General features: G+C 39.1%; 1 protein-coding gene across 2 annotated transcripts; it reads right to left on the bottom strand.

The window, feature by feature from the left end:
• Window positions 1-67: 67 nt before the first annotated feature.
• Window positions 68-4,075, bottom strand: ric3a (RIC3 acetylcholine receptor chaperone a). Of its 2 annotated transcripts, XM_056753739.1 has the most exons (7): window positions 3,785-4,075; window positions 2,955-3,163; window positions 2,280-2,358; window positions 1,487-1,565; window positions 1,127-1,272; window positions 667-1,032; window positions 68-588 (listed from the first exon to the last, which is right to left on the bottom strand). In XM_056753739.1, exons 1-7 carry the CDS (start codon window positions 3,900-3,902, stop codon window positions 227-229), a joined length of 1,359 nt encoding a protein of 452 aa, XP_056609717.1. In that variant the 5' UTR covers window positions 3,903-4,075; the 3' UTR covers window positions 68-226. The 2 variants fall into 2 exon arrangements, with proteins under 2 accessions (XP_056609717.1, XP_056609710.1); XM_056753732.1 differs by having other exon boundaries at window positions 68-1,032.
• Between the last annotated feature and the right edge of the window lie 20,562 nt (window positions 4,076-24,637).

The raw sequence follows: 24,637 nt of genomic DNA, 5'->3' as shown, positions 1-24,637 counted from the left end.
TTTAATGGCAAAGATTATCTTTGGGGAAGAGGGTTCTACTGTATAAACCATCAAGTGCGTTTTTTATCAAACCTATTAGTGCTAGTGCTATTAAAAACAAATCCCTTAACATATTTTGATCAGTAAATCACAATGGTTACAAAAACTGAGTCCTGAAAATAAATATTCACATTAAGGTACCACAGGGCAGAACTGAAGATTAATTTATTTTAAAAAAATAATGGGGCTACTTTTTTATCTTTTGTTTCTTGTTTCGCATCCTAAGTGTTCCACGTCCTTGAGTTTTGGGAGACAGTGACTGACTGGACATGAGGGTTACCTCTGGTTGGTATGTTTGGAGGAAGTCAATGAGATCTACTTCCTGTTCCTCAGGATCACATTCGACATCATCATTAAAACCTAGACTCTCAGCCTCCATCAGCGGGTCCTCTTCCTTCTCCTCTGTTTCACTCTGTTCCTCTTCATTCTGCGGATCTTCATAGTCTTCATCCCCATTTTCTTCCTCTTCATCCTCATCCTCCTCTTCTTCTTCTTCTTCTTCATGGTCCTCCTCCTCTTCCTCCTCATACTTGCAGCCTACAGCTCCACCTATTGGATAATGGAAGACATGTCTGTGATCGCTGAAGGTGATTTGTCGTCTTGTGCTTGGTTTTTGTTTTCTTTCACCTGGATACTTCAATTTTTCATCATCCTCATCAAAATTTTTAGGAAGACAGGGCTGGTCCTCTCCAATGTCATCCTCCTCATCATCCTCATCATTGTCCTCTTCACTGTCTTCTTCCTCATCATCTTCCTCCTCTTCATCTTCCTTTTTGTCATTCTCTTGTTTGTCCTCATAATTTTCTCTGTGAACTTCCTCTTTTATCTTGTTGTCGTTTTTAGCAGGCTCTTCTTCTTCCTCCTCTTTCTCCATTCTCTCAGCAAGCTCCTCCGCTGTGAGTATAACTTGGTCTGGTTCTTCCAGTATAACGCTTGGATATCTGCGTCTGCGGCAGGGAATATCATACTCTGGGTAGGTTTCTTCTGAATAGCCTTTGGATGCAATAAATAAAATTAGGCATATAAAAACAGATGCAACTGAAACATTGTCTAATTAGCGGACCTAATACATAAGCATGAGGTATACCTTCCCAGTCAGCAGTATAGGGGGTTTCCTCGGCCTCCTCTTCTGGTGTGACTCCCTCTCGTAGCTGTCTCTCTTGCATCATTTGGGTAATCTCCCTCAACTGTTTCAGCTTCTTCTCCTCCCGTCTCCGTGTCCCCCTGCGTGACCTGAAAAAAAGAACAATTTAGTACTTCTAACAACTCATTTAGACTATAAGGGTTTGAATAGTCCACAATCTTTTATTTTGTGTGGACACTAAAGAGATGTAGAGTTCACAAAATATTTGTAGAAAATAAAAGCACAAATTATTTATTTAAAAGATATGTTTAAAAAAGGACTCTGCAAAAGATCAGCACTCTTTGAGGGATATGAAACGTTTACCTGACAGCTGGGTGAGCAAATTTGGATATTCTTTTTTCTCTCATTTTTTCACACGTTCTGGTCGGCAATGGACAAGTCGCTAATGGGGAGAGAATGGAAATTTATTTAAAAAAAACTTTAGATACAATGATTCAAGCAAACATGTGACCATTCCTTTCAAGTGTCCAAAACATTGTTTGCATAAAAATAAGAAATTACATTTTACAGAAGCTTTCATTACGTTGTACTTCACCAGATGAATCGCCAGATAAAGATCCTACCTTCTTTCTATGCGTACCATTTGAAACAATACAAATGCTTCGTTTTTTATGATCTTGGGTTATACAATACTACAGTATACTTGGCAATACCTACCATGTTTTGGAAAACAATAATGATTTTTGTCTGAATAATCTGCTAACAAAAACGACATAGAGAGAGTGAATGCAATGCTGATTGCGCTGTCAAATTTGCTCCCTCCACCCTTTGACATTCATTCGATAAATGGAGCTAAACCTCTTAGCACTGATCCAAAAGACATGCAGATAATTGGTATTGGATGCTGTTAGGCTTACACAACATTACTTCTGATTGCTGATCATGATCTAACAAAAGAAGAGAACAAAGCCTAGCAGGCTTGGACAGAATCTTGATCAACCGTATCTGGGGTTTAAGCTACTGATATGCTAAGAGTGCACAACATAAAAATAAAACGAAAGTGTCCAGTTTACAGTACACTGGGGTGCTATAAACATTATATAGCATCTTTACATTATAGAGTAGGGTTGGGGGTAAATATAAATATGAAACTCACGCATCTCTTCAAATATGTGTTCTGGTGGCAGTATGGGAAATTTGCACCTTTGTCTGTGGGGTTTGTCCTTGGAAGTCAGCTGTGAAAAGATTTAAGATAAACTTGGATCAGCATAAAAAAAAACTTAAAAAACGTTTTATCTGAATGTGTAGATTTAAATGTTTTAATTCATTTATGCATACAAAAGTTTAATTATGGCAGCATAGTTTCTTTCATTAGAAGTCAAAAAAATATATATTTAATTTCTTTTTAAAGCATGATTTGAGCTAAATAAGTAAAAAAATAACATTAAAATTCAATAGAAGCCTAGAAAAGACTCAAAGTCCTTCGATACTGTGGAAAAAGCATCCCTGGATGAGACTGTAAACTGAATGATGAAAAGCCTAGAAGTTCTTAAAGAAAAATTCTAAGGTTTCCAAATGCTATAGCATAGTTTAATTAATATAGAATTTTCCTTCGTCACAACATAATTTTCATAATAAATAAAAATGTTTATATACTGTATATTATTGTAGGCCTACAATATTAGTTGAGTTGTGCTGAGTTTATTATTCTAAAATGTGGAAAAATATTCACAAATTACTAATGAAAAAAAACATACCAGGAAACAATAACAATAGAAAAAATATTTCTGTCGGTACGTAATACGTCGGAGTAATTTTTGATTTGGCTCACCTTAAAGAACAGGTAGATTATGTAAAGGAAGATCCCAAAGCCATACACAGGAATGACTTGAACCAGAAGATTTGGCTTGCCAACACTCTTGGTTCTGGCAATGACCTCTGGGATGTAGTGTTTGTTGTAATGAGACTCTGTGTTCCAGTCAACATAATCTTCAGAGAAAGAATAGCCATGTCCTATAGGAGGAAAATGCCCTGGCCCAACTTCAAAAGAAAACAATAAATAATAATACAATGTATTATTCCAGGTTAATCTAATCCATGGTAACCTCATATAAAATAAATGATTCAACCTATATTCAATATATAAAGTTTATATTTATATATATTACTTGGTTGAAATCCTTCAGAATATAAAGGCCTGATTAAAAACCTAAAGACAATAAAAAAATCTATAATTCAATGTATTATTTATTCAATTTATTAAATAATTCCTGTCACTTCTATCCGTCTTAATATACATTTAATGTAAACCTGCTTATCAATAATTCAAACTGTAAAAGAGCAATAAAATGAAATTGAATGATATGAAGTTATACAGAAGGTGATCATTTGGAATTGACTATTGTAAAATAAATAATAATTAACAATAGAAATAAAACGGATACGGTATTTATCAGAACACTGCCATTGTCAATAGGAAACATAAATAAATAGGGTTTTTATTTAAAGGCTATGATTTATTTTAGAAATGTAGGAACAGTAGGGCAGTAAGGGAGAAAACGGTAACAGGGACCACAGAGATCACAGGGAAGGTCAAAATCAGCGTTTTTAAATATAATGTGATAATAAATCTGGTATGCGGGATTTCTCTGATGATCTTACCCTTCGTGTGGACTTTGTCTTTCTTCTCTCTGGGTAAAAACATTTTGGGTAGAAACAAAGACATACAGACGACGATGCACGAGGCGAAGGTGATCTTCTGACATGTTGAAACAGCCATATCGACACGTGAAAAATGTAGTTGACGTAGAACAAACGGTTAAAAGCATCAACAACACATAATCCGTACGAAATATCCCGTTGATTTAAAACATGAAGCGGAAATGACTGAAAACATTAATCCTTCATCCGGGTGAGATTAGAATGATGACACATTCAGCCATTTTGTCAGGAATCAGCTCTTTCAACATGTTTTGTTACAGATTATTACTATTCTTTTATTATATGATTGTGCTGTTGGTATTATTGTTATAATTTGCTTATCTGTCCACTAGATGGCAGTGCGTTCTTGTTCATAGGGTTCGTGCGAATTGTGGTCAGAGCTCAACTATCCTAGACCCGAACGGATTGATATTCATTGAATGCAAGTTTTTATTTTTCGTCAATAACCGGTCTCTCGGTCTAAATAAATTGTAGTTTCTAATTCTATTTGCATAGGCAAATGTACAATTGTTTTCTGTGTGTGTGAATGTGCAGCCTATCTACTCCATTACCTGCTCGACTCTCTGTCATAAATTCTTTTAAAAACACTTTCATAATTTTCTTTGAAAAGCTGAGACAGAGCTTCAGCCAACATATTTCCCGTATTATTGGAAAACAAAGTCTGGAGCGGTTTTTAAAAGCAATAGAACTGTCATTAAATAAATGTTATATTGCAGTTTTTTGTTACAATTTTTACCAAACCAGTAAATTGGGAATTGGCTAAACAGTAATTTCATTATGTTTAAAGTAATTGTTGTATTGTTACAATAACCTTTAAGACCTTAGAGTCCTTTAAAGTAGGCTACCTTGTTACTGTTAATTTGTTAAAATGGTCTATTGCTCATTGATAATAAGTAACATAATAAATCTTGAGTTTCAACACATGCATTTTTAATAAGCACAAGAAACAAATCCTAGCTAAGTGGGGAATTTGGGATATTGAATTGGCCTTAACTTCAGTATTGCAAAGGTTTTTGAGAATGTGTATGTGTGCCTGTAGTGCCCAAACTCTACCGGCAGGCCAGCTCGTCTTTCATCTGTTTACCGAGCTGCTTTGTTATCAATGTTTTAACTACCTAATTATTCTTCATTAGGCTCAATTTGAGCACAACTGGTGCATTGCTGCAAAAATCACACCATGTCTCCCAGCTCAGAGAACCACAGGGCCTATGCACAATGCTGCCTTTTATGATTTCAAAAGAAAAAAAAACATTTTTTATTAACGTCTGAGACCTTATATTGTTTATGCTAACAGGAAAATATGCTATTGAGTCTTGTGAAATACTTGTGCCGCTTTCTGTGTTATGAATGATAGATTCACATACATGGCAATCAACACACCTTGGCAAAACAAAATTGCTTTTTAGAAATAGCAATCGTTTTCTTTCTCTATATTCATGCAAGTGATTTGTTTTGCAATGTTACCTTACTTAGTGGTGGCAGGTACCAGGTTTGCACTGAACCCCTCCCCCCCCTCTCTCTCTCTCTCTCTCTCTCTGGATCTGTCTAAATCAGTCAATTTATTTCCAAATTGCAAGTTGAGTGCAGGAGCAAAGGCTTCTTTCGCTGGTGGGGTGAAATATTGAATCAATGCGCTCTCCCATATATCGAGTGGGCTTTAATTTTTATTTAATATTGATGGGAAAGAAGCTGGCTTTGAGTGTGGTGAAGGACATACTGTTTTCAAATCCAGCAGCCTTTATATTCATGGAGGAGAGACAGTGATGCTGAGTGAATGTGCTGGATTAATGGGGACCTGAGGAAACTTGTCTGTGCGGGCCAGGCCTTGAGACACTGCCCAATTGTCATCCTCCATTTATTACTATGAGCGGAGCAGGACAGCACGTATGAGACTGAATAATCTTAAGCATCTCTGGATGTTGTCGGAAAGAAGCTCAAAGGTAGATAAATAATACCGGTTCAAATGCTTGCAAGAACTTCAACCTGCCCTTGGACTGCAGGAAGAGGAAGGGATGTCAGATGTGTGACAAGACAATGAAACATAACTGGACAGTGTTGGGAATGTGTTGATAATGTATAATACAATGAAGAAGAGCAGCAGATGTGGATCCTGATTAAGGGTGAAAAGCTGTGAAAATAGTTATCTGATCTGTGTTATGCAGGTGGGAGGGCAGCTCGGGTCATAGCCAGAGAGCACTAAACTCAAGACATCACATGCTACTCCTCTGACTCAGGCAAATCTGCTTATAGTATTATGTTATCCTTTTACTTCTGCCGATTGTGTTTAGGCTCCAAAAACATCACAAATTGTGTACATTTGTAAATATTATCTTAATAGACAATACGTGCAAACATCATAAACCTTTGTTTATCACAGAGCTTATTTTTTGCGATCTTCTAAAAGTCTATGGGACAAATCAATAAACCTTCGGGCGAGGGAACCAGTGCAGGTTGGCCTACAAAAAATATGTCTGTGGTCTGGAAATACTCTCACACAATCGTTTCTCTTTATGTCCTCGTTTTTAGTCCTTACTATGTTCAAAACAAAACCGAAATGAAGAAACATTCGTCTTCAAATTTTATTTCAGGTAAAGGACACCGCTAATTTATGTGATTGTAATGAGGCGTTAATGATCATTCAAAATGCTGTAAACATTCTTTTTGAGATCTTTTTGGCTTGAATATAAATGTACTAATAATAATTAGTAACAATTACAACAATTATTAATTTGGAAATCTCAGTGAATCTCGGTGGCCATTTGTGATTTCATTACAGAGATAAAGGATGGGATCCTTTTTTGTTATTTTTCTGTGGCATCTGATAGCGGTTGGACTCGGAAACGATATGTGACCATTATGGTGCGTGACGTCAGGCTTAACAAGTGGATTGGATGCCAGGGTTATTAATACACAAATCGGAATTCATGAGGTGCTTTGCATTGACTATTTATGGGTAAAAATGGGTGTGTACAGGGCGGGATATGAGGCTGATTCACGTACGCACACTTGCAGGTGATCTATGATTTATAAAGCGAACATTGCTTACAGGTGTGGGTACGCACGGTTCTATAAGTCTGAATGTTTTAGGCCTACGCTATTTTTGGCTTTAAGGATCCTACGCACTGTTTTATAATTGAGACCCCTGGTCTTTGACCCCCTTGACTACCATAGTAGGAAAAATTACTTTATATATATCTTTTTGTTCTGTTGAACACAAAATAAATAATTTTGAAGAATGTAGGACAGCAAACAGTTCTGCGGCACTTCTGACTACCACTGTAATTCTTCCTACTATGGTAGTCAGTGGTTTCCCCAAACTGTTTGGTTACAAGCATTCGTCCAAATATATTTCTCTGTGTTCAGCCAAACAAAGACATTTATACAGATTTTGAATAAGTAGTGATTGAGTAATTTATGACAGAATGTTTATTTTTGGGTGAACTATCCCTTTAATCAGCACATTTGCATTCACACTGTTCATGAAACCAGAGCATGTCACAGTTTTCATACATACCACATATACACTTCATTGAATTGCTTGGTGATAAATGTCATACATGGTAGAAATTTCAGCGTATTAAAAGAGTGGTGCAAATTCTTTTTCTGCAAAGTAATTGTCCAACCTATCGTTTCAAAGGTAAACCATAACAGATTGTGTTTCCACCCAGGAAACAAGCAATTGATTGGCTTTGTTTGACATCTGGAGTTGTTTGGCAATAAACTGCATCTTTGTGGGGGACGCTGTATGTGGTGGAGAGAGTGTGGGCAGGCTGAGGGCCACTGTGAGGGTGGAGAAGGTGCAGAGGTTCAGCTGATAGAAGCTTTGATCTCAAACAGCAGGGGGGAAATGACATTATTTAAGGTGCCTCAGCAGCACGACACTGTGACACAGCGAGAGATGCACTGTGAAATTGCAGGTTCAGTGGCACATACTAGAAATGCCGGACACACACTCACTTGTGCATAAATACACAGACAAGCATATTAGCAAAAACCCATCCACTGGCAAACCAGCATAACAAGTGCACACATGCCTTACGGGAGGAAATCTAAAGGCTTCCAATGTGGACTCTTCAAGAGTTTGTTTTTACGTGGGTTTCTATGTGGGAGTGGATGTCGGCAACAAAATCAGAGTTTTGAGAAAATACAAATGAAGAAAACATTGCATATCTTTATTATTATTATATATTGGGTAGTCTGATCATGTAATAATGTGTAATAATGAAGGTCATTGACAGTCATGCCTGGAACATTCCCACTATGCAGAACATTATATATCCCCAATCATGTCTTTACACAAATTTTCAAATTAACAAAGAATAATTTAACTCTAATTAACGATTAGATAAGTCATGTTAGTAACTTTTAACACAATATCCCACAGTAGGAATGTATTTTATGAGCAATGGTATTATAGTAAATAAGTGCCTTAACATTAAAGTGTATTGTTTGATTTTAAATACTTATGTACTCAAAAAACCAGCTTAGAGCACCAATGTCTGTTAAATTCAGCACAAAAATTAAAACAAATTGGCAGTAGAAAGACATGTGTAATGTCACTGTCTAAATTCTCTCTATGAACAATGTAAAGTTTCATAAAGCGATTTCTACCTGCTGACCCTCAGTTTTCACAAGAGCTGTTGCACCATCAGGTAGAATTTCTGAAGATGCTGGGGAAACAAGAGCAAAGAGAGTAAGAATAAAAAAGTAAGAGTATTTGTCTTAAAGGAGCCAGTCTTTTGCTGTTTTTAAGGCTTTGATTATGTTTTTTGGGTGTTTAACAACGGATGTTCGTGTTACTATTTTCAAAAAACGCTTTATATTATACATATGTCAAGTCTATTGCTAACCGCTGTCACGCTTTTAACAAAACGACTGGATTTCTTCCGGTCTATATAAAGTCCCTCCTTCAGAAACGCTCTGATTGGTAAAGCTGAACAGGTCTGTTGTGATTGGTTCCCCGCTTAGAGAGTGTGGGTGAAGATGTCCCCCCCATACCATATCAGCGAACTTCCGCTTCTCAGGCTGTTGTGATTGGTCGGTGCCCCTCTCAGAGCATGTGCTTTCATTAACTTTGGCTTTTTGGCAATAAACAGTAACAATGGCATCAACTTCACTTTATCAGTTATAAAAAAAAAGGGATCAATCGCAGTGTAACGGAGGTCTGCTAGTGCATGTGTAAACATCAATCTTTGTTAGAGATCGCAAAAGCCTTTTTATATTGGAACCGAGTTGGATAATAAACCAGCAGATGGACCAGGAGACATTTGCAAGCACGAGTTCAAAGAACGTTTCATAGAAGTGTTTTAGAGGTATGCACACACACACACACACACACACACACACAATATCAGTGTATTACACAGAACAGCTTTCACAGCCGATGTTAAAGTCATGGAAGCTGTCATTTGACCGTTGGTTATCTTAGAATGTGTGTAGAGATGAATTCTTATTACCAGCTGTAGGACTGTGATGAAAGTGAAAGTAGTTTAATGTTTAAGTCAAATGTTTAAAATCTCTGTTAACCAAACACTACTACTTCCTCTTCTTTAAGGAATGCCTCACACCTTTTTTGGCGTTTTTCCTTTGGGCGGAGGTTATTAAAAGCACTCGGAATAGTGACATTGTCTAACCGGGAAGTAGAGGGCTGTAGTCCGATTCCAGCCGTTCTTTGTAGTCCTTGAAACGCAAATTAAGTTAAAGACAATATCTTGCTTGGCAATGAACTTTGACATTTATCTTTCTGCAGGTATTGTTTATGCTCTGACAGTAACATTACACACTAGGTAAAGGTGGAAAAATGGGATCACAGGGAATGGGACCTTTATATAAATTGCACTGCTCAAACTCTAAAAGAGGTCAAAATGGTTTGGCCTTTTTTGTTTAGATCTTGCTCTACATAACAAAAACATTACCTAAAACAGAGGGCCTATGACAACTTTGAAGTGATAATTCAAGGAATCAATCTGATGAATGGGGGGCACGGTGGCTTAGTGGTTAGCACGTTCGCCTCACACCTCCAGGGTTGGGGGTTCGATTCCCGCTTCCGACTTGTGTGTGTGGAGTTTGCATGTTCTCCCCGTGCCTCGGGGGTTTCCTCCGGGTACTCCGGTTTCCTCCCCTGGTCCAAAGACATGCATGGTAGGTTGATTGGCATCTCTGGAAAAATTGTCCGTAGTGCGTGAGTGAATGAATGAGTGAGTGTGTGTGTGTGCCCTGCGATGGGTTGGCACTCCATCCAGGGTGTATCCTGCCTTGATGCCCGATGACTCCTGAGATAGGCACAGGCTCCCCGTGACCCGAGGTAGTTTGGATAAGCGGTAGAAAATGGAATGGAAAAAAAAAATCTAAAAAGAATTAAACTACTCACAGTGAGAGATATAATTTTCGTCCTCACTGGGTTCAGGCAGGGCAAGCAGTTGTCTGGTGTGCCACACATCACAGTTTTGAGTTTGGATGGTTTGACGAAGCTCAAACCCAAACACGTTTTGATTTCCCTGCACAAACAAACATCACTGTTGCACTCTAGTACTGCTTTTACTCTCTTGAATTGTGTAACCTTGTCAGCTAAAACGAGGTAATCAGATGACATGCATGAGCACTGACCCAGTAGTCCAGAAGCACCTGAGAAACCAGCAGGTGCGGAGGCTGAGTAGACACAGCATCCAATAAGATGACAGGCATAAGATGACAGGCGGAGACTCTTACCTGTGGCAGCAGACAGGTATATACTTCTTCCCAAAATACTTTAGTGACCACTGAATTAAAAAATGTGATGTATGTGAAGAACTAATGAAACATCATTTAAAGGTGGGTGCTACAGAAAGAAATAAGGAGGCTACTGACTCTGAGCAAGGATGCCCACTGCAGCGTGTCGAGAGATGCTGAAGCACCAGTTGGTTTGCAGGGTGAAGAGGTTTCGAAACCTACATAGTACATACGTATAAACACATAGATATACATATAATTGCATTCTTTCTCTATTAAACATTTAACACGAAATCATCTGTTATGGTGGCTCATCTCACCTAAACATATGTAAACTCTCCAGCAGGAATAAATACACTGCTCCTTATGGTGAGACAGAGTGATCTGCAATACCTTGCCAGAAACCATATGCCCATTCATGACCGACACAGCAGTACTCGCGTCTTCAAGGGGGGAGAAGCTGACAAATCCAAACCCTTTGCTGCGGCCAGTCTCCATTATCAACTGAACAGAGAGAAGTTGACAAGTCTGTTTGTTCAAACAACTTATTTCACTTTAATTGTAATGTATTAGTACCTTTAATAAATAATTATCATGTCTTTGCATTGATGATGCTTCCAAAGAGTGAGAACGCTTCGTACAGCTTTTGCTCTCTGATGTTTTAGGGCAGATAAGAAACATAGTCTACACAAGGGCATTTCTACATCCACGTAAGAGATGTTAAGTAATAAAGAGGTTTGTGATGTCTACGGGATAGTGCCTCTTATTGTCCTGCTCCAAGGCCTTCCGCTCAACTTGCCGCTCTTAATAAGTTTTGAAGTGGCAAATGGACCTTTAAACACAAATCAAATAGGCTCAACCCTGTGAGACAGCTGACGCAACAGACATTTGAGGAGTCGACAACTACATTAAATATAATCAAATGAAACCATGAACACGAGTCACAACAGAGGTAACATTTACATTTAGTCATTAAGCAGATGCTATTATCCAAACCAACTTATGGAGAGTTCAGGGAGCAATAAAGCGATATGTCATATAGGGGCAATAATATAAAAAAAGTGCTAATACCAAGTTACTAGTTTTCACAAAAGCCAGAACAATTCTTGTTGAGAGAAAATGAGAGGGTTAGTGTTTTTGCCTGCCAAGTAATTTAGGTTAAAAGTCATTTTTTGAAAGTTGTGAGAGATGTGGTTGACCGGACTGAATTAGGAAAAATGTTCCACAAGGAAGGAGTTGCGAAGTAGAATGAGCGGTAAAGCGATTTTCAAGATGGCAATCGTTTGCTGAACGCAGGGTTCTTGATGGGGTGTAGGAGGGTGTGAAAGTATCCCCGTACAGGTACTCCTGTAGGCAAGCATTAGTAACATGAAAATGATACCGGTAGCCAGTGGAGAGAGATAAAAAGGGTTGTCACATGTGCCATTTTGGGCTCTTGGAAGACGAGACGTGCTGCTGCATTCTGAACCAGCTGGAGTTGTTTGATAGCCTTTGCAGGAAGACCAGCAAGAAGAGCATTGCAGTAGGCAAACCTTGACATTACAAGGGCCTAGACAAGGAGTTGTGCCACATGCTAAGTGAGATGTAGTCTAACCTAAGGTTCACTTACACTAGATGGTCATCCAACATCATGCCATCAAGGGCTTCGATGGCCTTCCCTTCTGCTTCAAAGGTGGCGAATGGGACGAATCCATAACCTCTGGATCCATTATTGCCAAGAACCACCTTGATGAAAAGATATTGCATACTTGTACATGAGACGTCAACCCACAATTCATCTTGTATGAGAAAACAGTCAAACCGCAGGAAAATGACTTTCAGGACAGGATCTTTCCAAAATTCTCTTGGGTAGACTGCCCAGTCTACCCTGGAACATCAGGGTGTCCATGGCATTTTGAGCTAAAATTGAGTTTTTAATAGACATGGCAAGATTCTTTATGGTCACTTTAAACAGCTAATTTGAAGAAAGTTTTTTCTTAGAAATGATTTACAGGAAAAAAAACATTAAGGAATAAAAACCACAAGACAGTATATTATCTTTTTATTATTATTATTACGACATAACATATTATTGTTCACGAACATACAATGTATAAATTAGGCACATTTCCTTAAAACACACGCAAGCATGAATCTGGCGTCCTCCATTCGCAATTATCAAATTTCCGAGAGCAAGGGAAGGCACTATTATGACGCTATAATTTTTGCCGACATGCTTTGCACAACAATAGCATTGATATGGCTAGAAGGGTACAGCTACCTTACTGAGTATGCATTCTTCAATACCGCATATTTTTTGCCACACTGACATCATTTAATTACGTTTTTTTATTATTGTATGGTCAGGGTTGCGGTAGGTATAGGCGTTAGGTAATGTAATTTATTGCAGTTTTATTGCGAGAATTTGCAGCACTTCCGGCCGTAGCTGTATCCCTTCTAGCCACAACCGGATTTCAGCTGTGACATATACTTTTTTAGTTTTTCCGCAACAGCTTCACTGCCTTGTCTTTTTGTAAAATAATTACAGATTTACATATATGAATAACCATTTGAAGCATACTGTATGTTTTATATATATGAAATAAAAACCAACATTGTAAATCAATCTATAAAAATACAAACATGTCTGTAAATGTCGTTTGGGCAGCGATTTATGTGTGCGGTATGATCCACCAGTGTTGTAGTGTACTATACTATACAACATTACCAACGACACCAAATGGCCAAAAAAGATAGAAGTCAGTTTTTTTTCTAGTAACATGATATTTATTCATATATATACAGTTGAAAGAAAAAGTATGTGAACCCTTTGGGCTTACTTGGATTTCTTCATAAATTGGTCATAAAATGTGTTCTGATCTTCATCTAAGTCACAACAATAGAGAAACACAGTCTGCTTAAACTAATACCGCACAAACATTATACGTTTTCATGTTTTTATTGAACACAACATGTAAACATTCATAGTGCAGGGTGGAAAAAGTATGTGAAACCCTAGGCTAATGACTAATGGCAAGGAGTCCGCCAACCTGGGTTCCAATCAATGTGATGAGATTGGATGTGTTGATTAAAGCTGGCCTGTCCAATAAAAAACACACACCAGTTTTGAGTTTGCTGTTCTGAAGAAGCGTTGTCTGATGTGAACCATGCCTCGCACAAAAGAGCTCTCAGAAGACCTACGATCAAGAATTGTTGACTTACATAAAGCTGGAAAAGGCTACAAAAGTATATCTAAAAGCCTTGATGTCCATGTGTCCACGGTAAGACAGATTGTCTACAAATGGAGAAAGTTCAGCACGTTTGAAGTTTGCAAAAGAGCACCTGGATGTTCCACAGCACTACTGGCAAAACATTCTGTGGACAGATGAAACCAAAATTTAGTTGTTTGGAAAGAACACACAACGCTATGTGTGGAGAACAAAAGGCACAGCACACCAACATCAAAACCTCATCCCAACTGTGAAGTATAGTGGAGGGGGCATCATGGTTTGGGGCTGCTTTGCTGCCTCAGGCCCTGGACGGATTACTGTCATCGATGGAAAAATGAATTCCAAAGTTTATCAAGACATTTTGCAGGAAGACTTAAGACCATCTGTCCGCCAACTGAAGCTTAACAGAGGATGGACGATGCAACAGGACAACGACCCAAAGCATAGAAGTAAATCAACAACAGAATGGCTTCAACAGAAGAAAATACGCCTTCTGGAGTGGCCCAGTCAGAGTCCTGACCTCAACCCGATTGAGATGCTGTGGCATGACCTCAAGAGAGCGATTCACACCAGACATCCCAAGAATATTGCTGAACTGAAACACTTTTGTAAAGAGGAATTGTCCAAAATTTCGGATCCAAAACACATGAGAGGAGTAAGTTTAATCTACCTCCCGAAAGATACACAGAGTTAATGCTTATTTTTATACTATAACATTTAAAATATATACTCATCATGGCTATCTTTGTTACATAAACTGTAGATTTGTTGAGATTTTTGTAACTCGTGTTTACCATGTTTTTTTTTACCAAAATTATTAGTGGACAGGAGTTATGATATGCATTCCTCGGGAGTTCAAATACTTCACTATTAACATCCTTTAACTGTTGGAAATTGTAAGATGTGTATATTTATCCAGTGATATTTGGAGATGTTTTAATAAACCTAATTCAAACCATATACAATATATATATGTGAGGGGCCGCCAGCTGTTATTACTTTATTAAATGTTTAAATGTCTTCTGGTTCCCGTCTCCTTCCTTCCTTTTATTGAACCTTATTACACTTATATAAATACATAAAGTTTAACAATAACAACTTACATTATTTTATTTAAAGATTATTTAATTTTAAAAGGTTAAATAATAAAGTTAATTGTTGAGGGTGAGATTGGAAATGAAATTGTAATATTCCTGTAAAATTGTAATATATTATACGCAATCTGTGCTTCCCCGTCTACTTGACGCTCATCAAAAGCGTACACATGCGCAGACTACCCCTAAAGCTTAGTAGCATTTCCTTAAAATGAATTAACCTTGGAACATACTCCGGAGCAGGTCATCTTTATAGAGTAAGTTGCCATGGTTACTAACTGTAGTAGAGTAGGCGGGGCGAGACCGTGGTTCGAGTCCGGTGAGTAATTGTGAATTAGTGCCAGCTGTGCGCACACCGGCCTCGAATCACGTAGGGGATGGGAGCATATAAAAGGAACGAGCGACCGGACTGTCGAAGAGAGAGGACCGGGCCCGAACTTGTGTTATGTTTGTATTTATATTATGTTTTGTTCGCCGGAGGTCGTCCGTGAGGGGCCGCCGGCTGTTATATTACTTTATTAAATGTTTAAATGTTTGCCGGTTCCCGCCTCCTTCCTTCCTTTTATGGAGAATTGTTACACTAACATACCCTTAAAGTTATTTCCGAATTTGGAACCGAATGTTGGGGTTATCCGCTAACTAAACCTTAAATTTAACTGGGTATGTCACACAACCAGCTTTCTGGAATACAGCCCTGAACTCACAGATTTAAGATTCTTTCTATGTACACAAAAGGCCTCTTTCTCCCAAATATTGTTCACAGATCTATCTAAATCTATGTTAGTGAGCACTTCTCCTTTGCCCAGATAATCCATTCACCTCACAGGTTTGGCATATCAAGATAAAACAGCAAGATTATTGCACAGGTCTTCGTTAGGTTGGCCACAATAAAAGGCCACACAAGAATGAGCAGTTTTACTATGTTTGGGTGGTCCGAAAACCATTCCAGTATCACTGCAACCGACCTATCGGTTCAATAGAGAGAGAGTCTCTATAAATAGTCAAGACATCTTACCTTCACTCTCTCTTCAGTCTCAAGCATCGATAAGTTTCGTTCGATGCTTTGTCCATAGATCTTTACAAGTAATAATCACGTCTCGGACATTTCACAACAACGTTGCTCATAGACGCACACGCAAAACAGCAGCTTGTTTGCATAAAAACCAAACTCAAAAAGGATTTTATCAACTCAGGAAGGACGTAAGATAGTCAAGGGATCCTACTGATCTTAAAAGCGCTGCAGCCAAGCAGCAGGCCCGATCTGTAAAGTAACACTTCCACTTAGAGTTTCCCCGCAGTTTTGGGAAGTGATCCCAGCTGGTTTACGTCAAGCCCGTCACCTCGTTCGTTCCCAGATGCACTTGCTGCCGGTACGCTAGCTCGCTGCTAAAGGCCGGCTCATTGCAAACGCTAGCTCGCTCCTAAAGATGGATCGCTGCATGCGCTAACTCACTGCAAATGGGACACGAGTGTTCAGACGCCGGGACCAGTAAACATATGCTAGTCAGGCTCGCAAAATCGCCGTATTTTGACCCAAACCAATAACGATACGCTTATGCCCATCTTCTACAAAGAGGAACAATCATCTTGGGTGAAATAATTCATCCCGTCATTCCATGCATTCACTCTAATCAACCTCAAATTCCATGACCAATTTTCCGATACCTCACAATCTACCATGTAAAAACTAGTGTTTGAACCGCCAAACTCACTGTTACGCAAGAAGCTGGGTAAGTAAAATCTTTTTACAAGAAAATATATTTAGCTTTATCCACTGTCATGCTGTCGCCACTGCTGCACTCAAGAATGGCATATCGCTGGCCAGCACAGGTGCACTTCCTCGGTGCCCCTTGATGTTCAGCAAATGTCAGTCAAACGCACATGTTTTTTACACAGCGTGCCGTTCTCATTTACATCTTGCCAAAATCATGCATGCCCCCTTTACCTTTAAGTTATACCTATGCGTGCCGCTGTTGTGTATTTAACAGTTCATGCTCACTCTCCGCATTTCCCTGCTCGCACATAGAGCTAAGCATCATGCACACACCGGAATAACTCCGTCTTCAAGCACAGGTATCACCTACTCAAGACTTTATCACTATCGATGTAAACTTGCAACTATCGTTTTCAGACCTTGTACGTTCACTCAGGTGTCAGTAACATTTATACGCTCACAAACTCGCCATGCGAAACTAAACATCATCGCAAACCTGCCAGTCATATGGGCTCTCAGGCAGTCCTCGGGCAGAAGCAAACAAGTCCCCAGCCTTTTCAGTATCAGGTATACGTCTCAACTATGGGTAGCGCCACTGATTCCCAGGATGCCATGGACCACCCAGTCGAGAAATTCCCGCAGATCATCCCTCAAGTCGCATTTCAGAGCACGGCTCCCGCCAATGCTCTGCCAGCAGGGGATACTTCTAGCCACCCAAGTTATGCTAGTTTGCAACCACCTGGAGCCCGGGCTCATTCATACCCCTTCCCTGCCACAGGCTCTCGGCCAGCGGTGCCTCCATTGCCCACTAGCGTGAAGCTGCCTCCCCTCAGGCGCTGGTCCCGAGACCTTACACAGCCACTTAAGAACCAGCTGCTAGCGCGAGCATGCCTCCGCTAGCTGCTCAAGCGGCTGCCATTCCCTCCCTTTTCTCTCTTCCATCAGCAATGCCAACGCACCGGCTATGGAACCGCCTCCCGTCTCAGGAACCATCAGATCCTGGCGGAAGTTCGAGCTGCTGGCGCCCCTACCAACACCAGTACCTCCTTATTCTGAACTAATATTCCCGTAAATCACCCATTAACCAACCAACTCTCCTACTCTTTGCTCAATTCCATTATCCAAGCCGTCTCCCCTAGGACCCTTCAGTCTTTCCTAACCTTGTGGAAAAGTTAAGTCATTCCACTGTCTGGAGTCATCCAGCTTCACGTTTTTGGTTCCAAAACAGTCTTGCTCCAATCTGGCATTACCACAGAACATTTCTCTAGCTATTCCTTTTGCATCTGCGCAGCTACCACAGCCGCCCAAAAAGGTCTCTCCCAGCCTCAGATGCAAGTACTTGGCCGCTGGACATCATAGGGCTTCAAAAGCTACATCCGGTAAGACCGGTCCCTCATCAAAGAAGCCCATCAGACCCTAATCTCCCAGATCATATAGCAACAACCTACCCTCATCCCGTAAACTCTGGCCGAATACCTTCATTCTAGACCACTCATCTAGATGCCAGTGTCGCAGGAACGACCACCGCCACAGAGACCCGTGCCTCCATCTACGTTCTGCAGCAGGGGACATCACTCACTATTCTTTTACATTATCTGAGTTGATGAAAAAATCCCAAATGCCAAGTAAATAATAGCTGGAGATTTTAATGAAGTTCTTGATGGTTTATTGGATAGATTTTCACAGCATGCCCGACCCATAAATCAGAGGTCTATGAGAATTTACTGATGAGATAAAAAATTATAAAATTATTAAAATCCTTCAATTAATAATAACTTCAAGAGCTTGTGTGTGTCTGTACTTAAGAAAGAAGAATTAAAGTTGGCTATTCAATGTGTGAAAAAAATAAAAGTCCAGGTCATGATGGATTGTCAGCTGAATTTGACAAACATTTCTGGGAGATACTTAAAGATCCACTGTATTTAATGTTTAATGAATGCAGAAAGCAGTTATATACAACTATGCAACAAGGCTTAATCTCTTTGATTCCCATAGCACATATGAATACCCTATTTATCATAGATAATTGGAGACCCATCATTCTACTAAATATGGATTACAATTTACTTGCTCTAGTTTATGCTAAAAGATTAAAATCAGGACTAGATCAAATCATTCATTAAACTCAAACAGGGTTTATGAAAGATAGAAATTTAAGGAATAACATTTACTTATAAATTTGTTTTTTGTATTTTTGTAAAGCCATCAACAACATTGAACATGGCTTTCTACTCCACTCAATAAAGGTCTTTGGCTCTTGTAATAATTTCATTAATGTGATAGAAATGTTTTACAAAAAAATCAACAGCTCTATTATTCTCGGCTTTGGAACCTCTAAAAGACTTTGATTTCATTGTGGTGTTTATCAGTGGAATATATAATGGAAAGGAATCTGTGAAATATCTTGGTATTCATATATCTAAAAATACACAGTCATTTGATCAGTTGAATTTTATCTCTGAAATGAAGAAAACTAAAAATATTTTGAATATTTGGATACAAAGAGATCTTAGTGTTTTCGGAAGAGTTTTATTAATCAAAGCTGAAGGGCTCTCCAGATTTGTATACCCTGGTCTCTCGCTATTTGTGGGTGTGTTTGACTGTATCTGGAAGAATTAAGCTCATAAATAGAAAAAAGGATATTTTTTTTAGACATCAATAACACTTTCAAATGTAAAATCTCTGATAGTGAAGGGGGTGGGACTCATCGGATTCTAAAGCGGATTTGATTGGACGAGAACTTTGATGAGAGGCTGAAGTGTAGCGTGTGGTCATTGAATTTCTAGTTTTTTGTTTTAGCGCATATTTTTGAACTGCTGGTGTTGCTATAGAGTGAGGGCTAGAGGCCCCATTTTCACCATTTTCCTACGCATGTTTCATAGGGCTTACACCCATTGAATAATCATAATAATAAAACTAACAGTAAGGGGGCTTGGCCCCTAATAATGGAACATCTGAAGTCATTCCAAATATGATTAAGCTACTTTGGGACACATAATATTTTCTGAATGTTTAAGCACGAAACTGGAGTCCACATTCACTGCATTTGCTGCTGTCAGTTTTGATCATGGACTTCCTAGACCACTCTTGCCCTAGGCGCATGTCCTTTAATGCTCTTTTTTATCTTCTAAATCTAATCTATTCATAATCATGGATGATATTTGATGTTAAATTAACGAGTAAAAATGTTTTACATTGGCATTAAAAGTGTAATATGTAATATTTACTGTATGGAGAAATATTTGCTCTTCATTAATGCTACATATAATTATTGTTTAGGCATTGATAGAAGGTTTAAGTTTTAGGGAAGGAATTTTGGTGACGTTCTGAAATGTTGTTTAGATTTTCACTCCACCTGGAGCGTATGGTCTGGCTTGTTCATTTTAGTTGTACTGTTAATCTTGAGTTCTTTTTTGGAGTCTAGGGTTAAAGATACACAAGAAAACTAATATTAGTGTCCCTCTTGTAAGGCAAGCACCTTGAATGCCCTTAACTAGTTCTAATAGGTGTTAATGATAATGAAAAGCGAAAATGAAAAAAGGAATAAAAGAGAGAGAGAGGGTGCTTCTTTACCGAATTATTAACAAGTTAACTTTGTAGTGGAGACACTCTATCCCCGAGGACAAACAACCCAAATGTTTGCAAAATATAATTAAGCCTAGGCATCTTTAAATGTCATTTCAGCCTGTGCCATGTTTCAAATTGTTCTGCATCAACAGAATTTAACGAGATGGCGAAGGAATCCGTTCCCTGCAAGCATGTGATAAGCCACACATACAGTGGAGCACTTTCATTGATTGCCAAAATAAAGCATTTTGTATGCAAATGGGGGAATGGAGTGGGTAAGCTGATTCAGCCTCATGGACACCAAATAATGGCCTTTACAATTAATACTCTCGCATGTCATACATTGAAACTTTCATCTCCCATTTAATGGTTCTGAAACATTTACACATCCAACCCCCCTCCCCTCCCCCCAAAAAGGAAAAACAGTGTGGTGTTCCAATGGATTAATATGAAAGCCAACAAATAAATAAAAGTCCAAACACCCTGTCTCCACACGACTCCCCCAGCATTCCTGGCTCATGCCTGTTTTTTTTCTGCTGTGTTTAAGGCATTCGGATTAACTGATAATCTTTGAACATGAAGGAAGGTCTAGAATCCCCCTGGGCGTTTGCTGGGGAGAGTGAGGCTGACGGGGGATCGGGCCGGTGTGGCATTGTTTGATTGTAATGTCCTTGTTTTTGCACTTGTAAACATGCTTCTCTTTGTTTTAGTAATGCCAACCCCTTCCTGTGTAGATTTTTCTGCTGGAGCAGCACAGGTTTGTGCACATGGAGGCTTGTTGGGCTAACAGTGATATGTTAGAACGACTTGATCAAATTTCCTGAGGGGAATGCTTAAAGGGATAGTTCACCCCCCAAAAACAATTTCTATCATCATTTACTCAACTTCGAGTTGTTTTGAATCTATATAAATGTATTTCTTGGTTGATAACAGAGAAAGTTATTTGGACGAATGCTTATAACCGTATACTTCTTGGACCCCATTGGTTACCATTGTAGGAAAAATTGCTTAATTTGTTTGCTTTGTTGAACACAAAATGAGATGTTTAAAAGAACGTAGGAAAGCAAACAGTTCTGGGGAACTTTAGACTATCATTGTAATTTTTCCCACTATGGAAGTCAATGGGGTCCAAGAGCTGTTTGGTTTCAAGCATTCGTCCAAATATCTTTATCTGTGTTCAACCAAACAAAGTAATGTATACAGGTTTGTAACAACTAGAGAGTGAGTAATTCATGACAGAATTTTCATTTTAAGTAAGAAAGATTCAGCAGTGCCCCTCCCTTTTTTTTAATTTATAAATTGAAAATGACCTGTGTGGTCATAAATTATATAGAAGTGAAATTAGAACAACATGTAATGTTGCTGTTAAGGAAAAAAAGAGTAAGTGAAGAGATTGATTGTGCCAGCGAAAAAACAGTATATGGATGTAATAAAGTTCAATAAAAGGAAGGAAGGAGGCGGGAACCTGCGAACATTCAAATAAAGTTTTAATAAGATAAACAAACAAAAACACGGAAGTAAAATGCCGGCAGTCGACCGTGCCACAAGAACATAAATACAAACTGAAACATGTCCGTGCCCGGTCCTCTCTCGCCGGCAGGCCTGTCGATTCGTCCTTTTATGCTCCCGAACTCCTCCGTGGGAGGGGCGGGGCCGGCTGAATCACTCACGCCACCGGCCCCGCCCCACGGCTCTCGTCCCGCCTTCCTCGCTACAATGGACCAGTCAGCTATCCATTGTACCTCGGTGACAACATGAAGTATTTCACATTATCATACCTGGATAGTTCTATCAAAAGTAAAAATATGAAAAAAATATGATACTTTTTATATTTCATGAACTGTTTGTATTTCTAGCGTCTGTATAAGAAAGAAATTGAAATAAATATCCCATTGAGTTGAATAATGGAGGGTGAATAAATTGAACTTTCTTTTCTTGTGACGATAACTTTTTTTGATCAAAGCTGAGCTTTTTCTGCATCTTCTACTGCATGTGCCTGACCTTTAGCTACAGAGATTTGAATCCTATTTTTTTTACCTTTGTAGCGTATTCACTATATTTTTCAAAATGCTATTCTCTGGTTCATGCTCTCCATTTCTAGCTCCATTTCTAGCTCATTCACGATCAACTCGTGTTCAAAATGAAGAGGTGACTGTGACATGCAAAGGTAACATAGCGTTTAACCTTTCTGTTAATGCTTTATGCATGTGAGAATAGCTCAGACCTTCTGATTATAGTTCTTCTAAAATAAATGACAACCAGGTACCTCGAGGTATCCCTTTTCTGCCAATTCATTCCTGTGTTCTCTCTGGTATCACCTTCCATTTTTACTTCTATGTCCTTCAAATCCTTCAGCATCTGAGAAACATGTGAAAGCCAAGGGCAGCCATAAAAGTGTTGACAGCAGAGTTTGAGGGCTCAAGACCACCACACCAGCAGGGAGCCAAGGAGGAGTCTTTATGTGTTAGAGACAGTGTTTGTGAGTGTGTATGTGTGTGTGTGCTTGAGAGTGGCGTTGGTGATAGAGATGACCTCTTTTGGGCCACAGTGTGCTGTGAGGAGAATAGAACCTCCACATTGCTGCCCAGGCTGGAATTTGTGCTTGGAAAGTGTAACTTTCTCAAATCCCAATTACACTCAGTAGGAGGGGTCCTCGTTTTTTGCCTACAGCTCTCGGGCCGGTTGCACCAGCTGGATGTAAAAAAGTTGGGTGTAAGCCCAACGTAGGACTTAACTACGTCCAGACTTGTGATAAATATTTACACCTTTTGCACAATCTAAAACTATGACCAGGAAAATCTAGGCTCAGCTTAGATGTGCGTCTCCACTGGCACATTCTACTGAATTGAGAGTGACATTCATACTGCCTCCAATGAGGAAAAATGTTAAAAAGGATAATGATAATTGATTTATTCTAGAGTTGATTGATTAAAAAAATTCAGCACTGCTAAAATGAAACCTTCTTGTAAGTTCTCTGTAGGGCAGAATGGTTTTAAAGGTGCAGTAACAATTTAGCTGTAAAATATCCATAAACCACTAGGCCGGGGTTATATAATTTGTTTACCTGAGTCCTTACAATACCTCAAATGTTTCCAGCTACTTGTAAATCGTGAGAAAATCACCATTTTACGCTGTGACACGGGGGTCAATGGTGTCATATACTCATTACCCTTTGTTACCGCATTTCATGACGTAGAAACCATGACAACAGTGTAGCGGACAAATGCTGAAGAAGTGTTTAGCATCTAACAAGCCACTAGCTTTTTTCATGCTGTCACTTATTTATGGACCACAATTATTTGCAACATTTATCAATCTTTACCTCATCCACTAACATGATTTCTCGTTCCTGTATGATTCCCCTCACAGAAATACTGCGAAAAACGTCCAGCTCGTTTTTTGACAAGTTGTCACATTCAACAGCCAGAAAACAAAGAGAGGATCCACGTGCAGTAAGAGGTCTTTAATTCCAAAAAAACACATAAGGGTAAATCCAGGTTATAGGGAAACACAAGGGAGAACATACAACAACCATTCACACCAGACAACTGACCACAAGGCTATATATGCACAAATACAAAAGGACAAACAGGTAATGAGACACTGGTCAAATAATGAGACATAAAGCATGATGGGAACTGGAGTCCTTATATAAAACATAGGCAGAACACAGAGTAGGATGATGCCCTCAGACGGCGAACTGAGGCGCCAGCAACAGGGCGTGACACAAGTTGACCATGTTTAGCATGAGAAGCTTGCATGTTTAACATTGTAAAGAAGTAAGAATGTCCAGCATTTTCTAGCGCTGGGACAGCCTCATATATCAGTTTCAAACTGTCTCCAAATCCATTGTTATATCCACATTTAAATAACATTCATTACCCAAATGCAGTGAACAAACAAACACCTGAACTTCGTGAACGTATGTTCTCTCTCTCTCCTGCTTACATGCATTTTTTCATGTTATTTTACACCAAAGTCAATTTACGGAAGTCGTGCAACTCGGCTGCATGTTTGAATGTTGTCATAGCAAGTCAACAGTCTTATCTACTTGAATGGGGGAAGGCAGATCTTTCTAAAATCGCTGGCAAAAATCTAATAAAAATCCCTTTATCGTCACTCAACCATATACACTCACCTAAAGGATTATTAGGAACACCTGTTCAATTTCTCATTCATGCAATTATGGTGGTGATGTAATGGTGTGGGGGATATTTTCTTGGCACACTTTAGGTCCCTTAGTGCCAATTAGGCATCGTTTAAATGCCACAGCCTACCTGAGCATTGTTTCTGACCATCTCCATCCTTTTATGACCACCATGTACCCATCCTATGATGGCTACTTTCAGCAGGATAATGCACCATGTCACAAAGCTTGATTTCAAATTGGTTTCTTGGACATGACAATGAGTTCACTGTACTAAAATGGCCCCCACAGTCACCAGATCTCAACCCAATAGAACATCTTTGGGATGTGGTGGAACGGGAGCTTCGTGCATCC

The sequence above is a fragment of the Triplophysa dalaica genome, chromosome 1 (assembly GCF_015846415.1).
Source record: "Triplophysa dalaica isolate WHDGS20190420 chromosome 1, ASM1584641v1, whole genome shotgun sequence".
NCBI classification, from domain to species: Eukaryota; Metazoa; Chordata; class Actinopteri; order Cypriniformes; family Nemacheilidae; genus Triplophysa; species Triplophysa dalaica.
The sequence above is the reverse complement of the archived record's forward strand: the minus strand, read 5'-3'. Positions and strand labels throughout refer to the sequence as shown.

Excerpts from the sequence above, each read along its gene's own strand:
- ric3a (XM_056753732.1), bottom strand. The coding sequence starts at position 3,902 with ATGGCTGTTTCAACATGTCAGAAGATCACCTTCGCCTCGTGCATCGTC. Across the intron at positions 1,273-1,486 it reads TTTGCTCACCCAGCTGTCAG|GTCACGCAGGGGGACACGGA; the intron begins GTAAACGTTTCA and ends TCTTTTTTTCAG. Across the intron at positions 1,033-1,126 it reads CTATACTGCTGACTGGGAAG|GCTATTCAGAAGAAACCTAC; the intron begins GTATACCTCATG and ends TTGCATCCAAAG.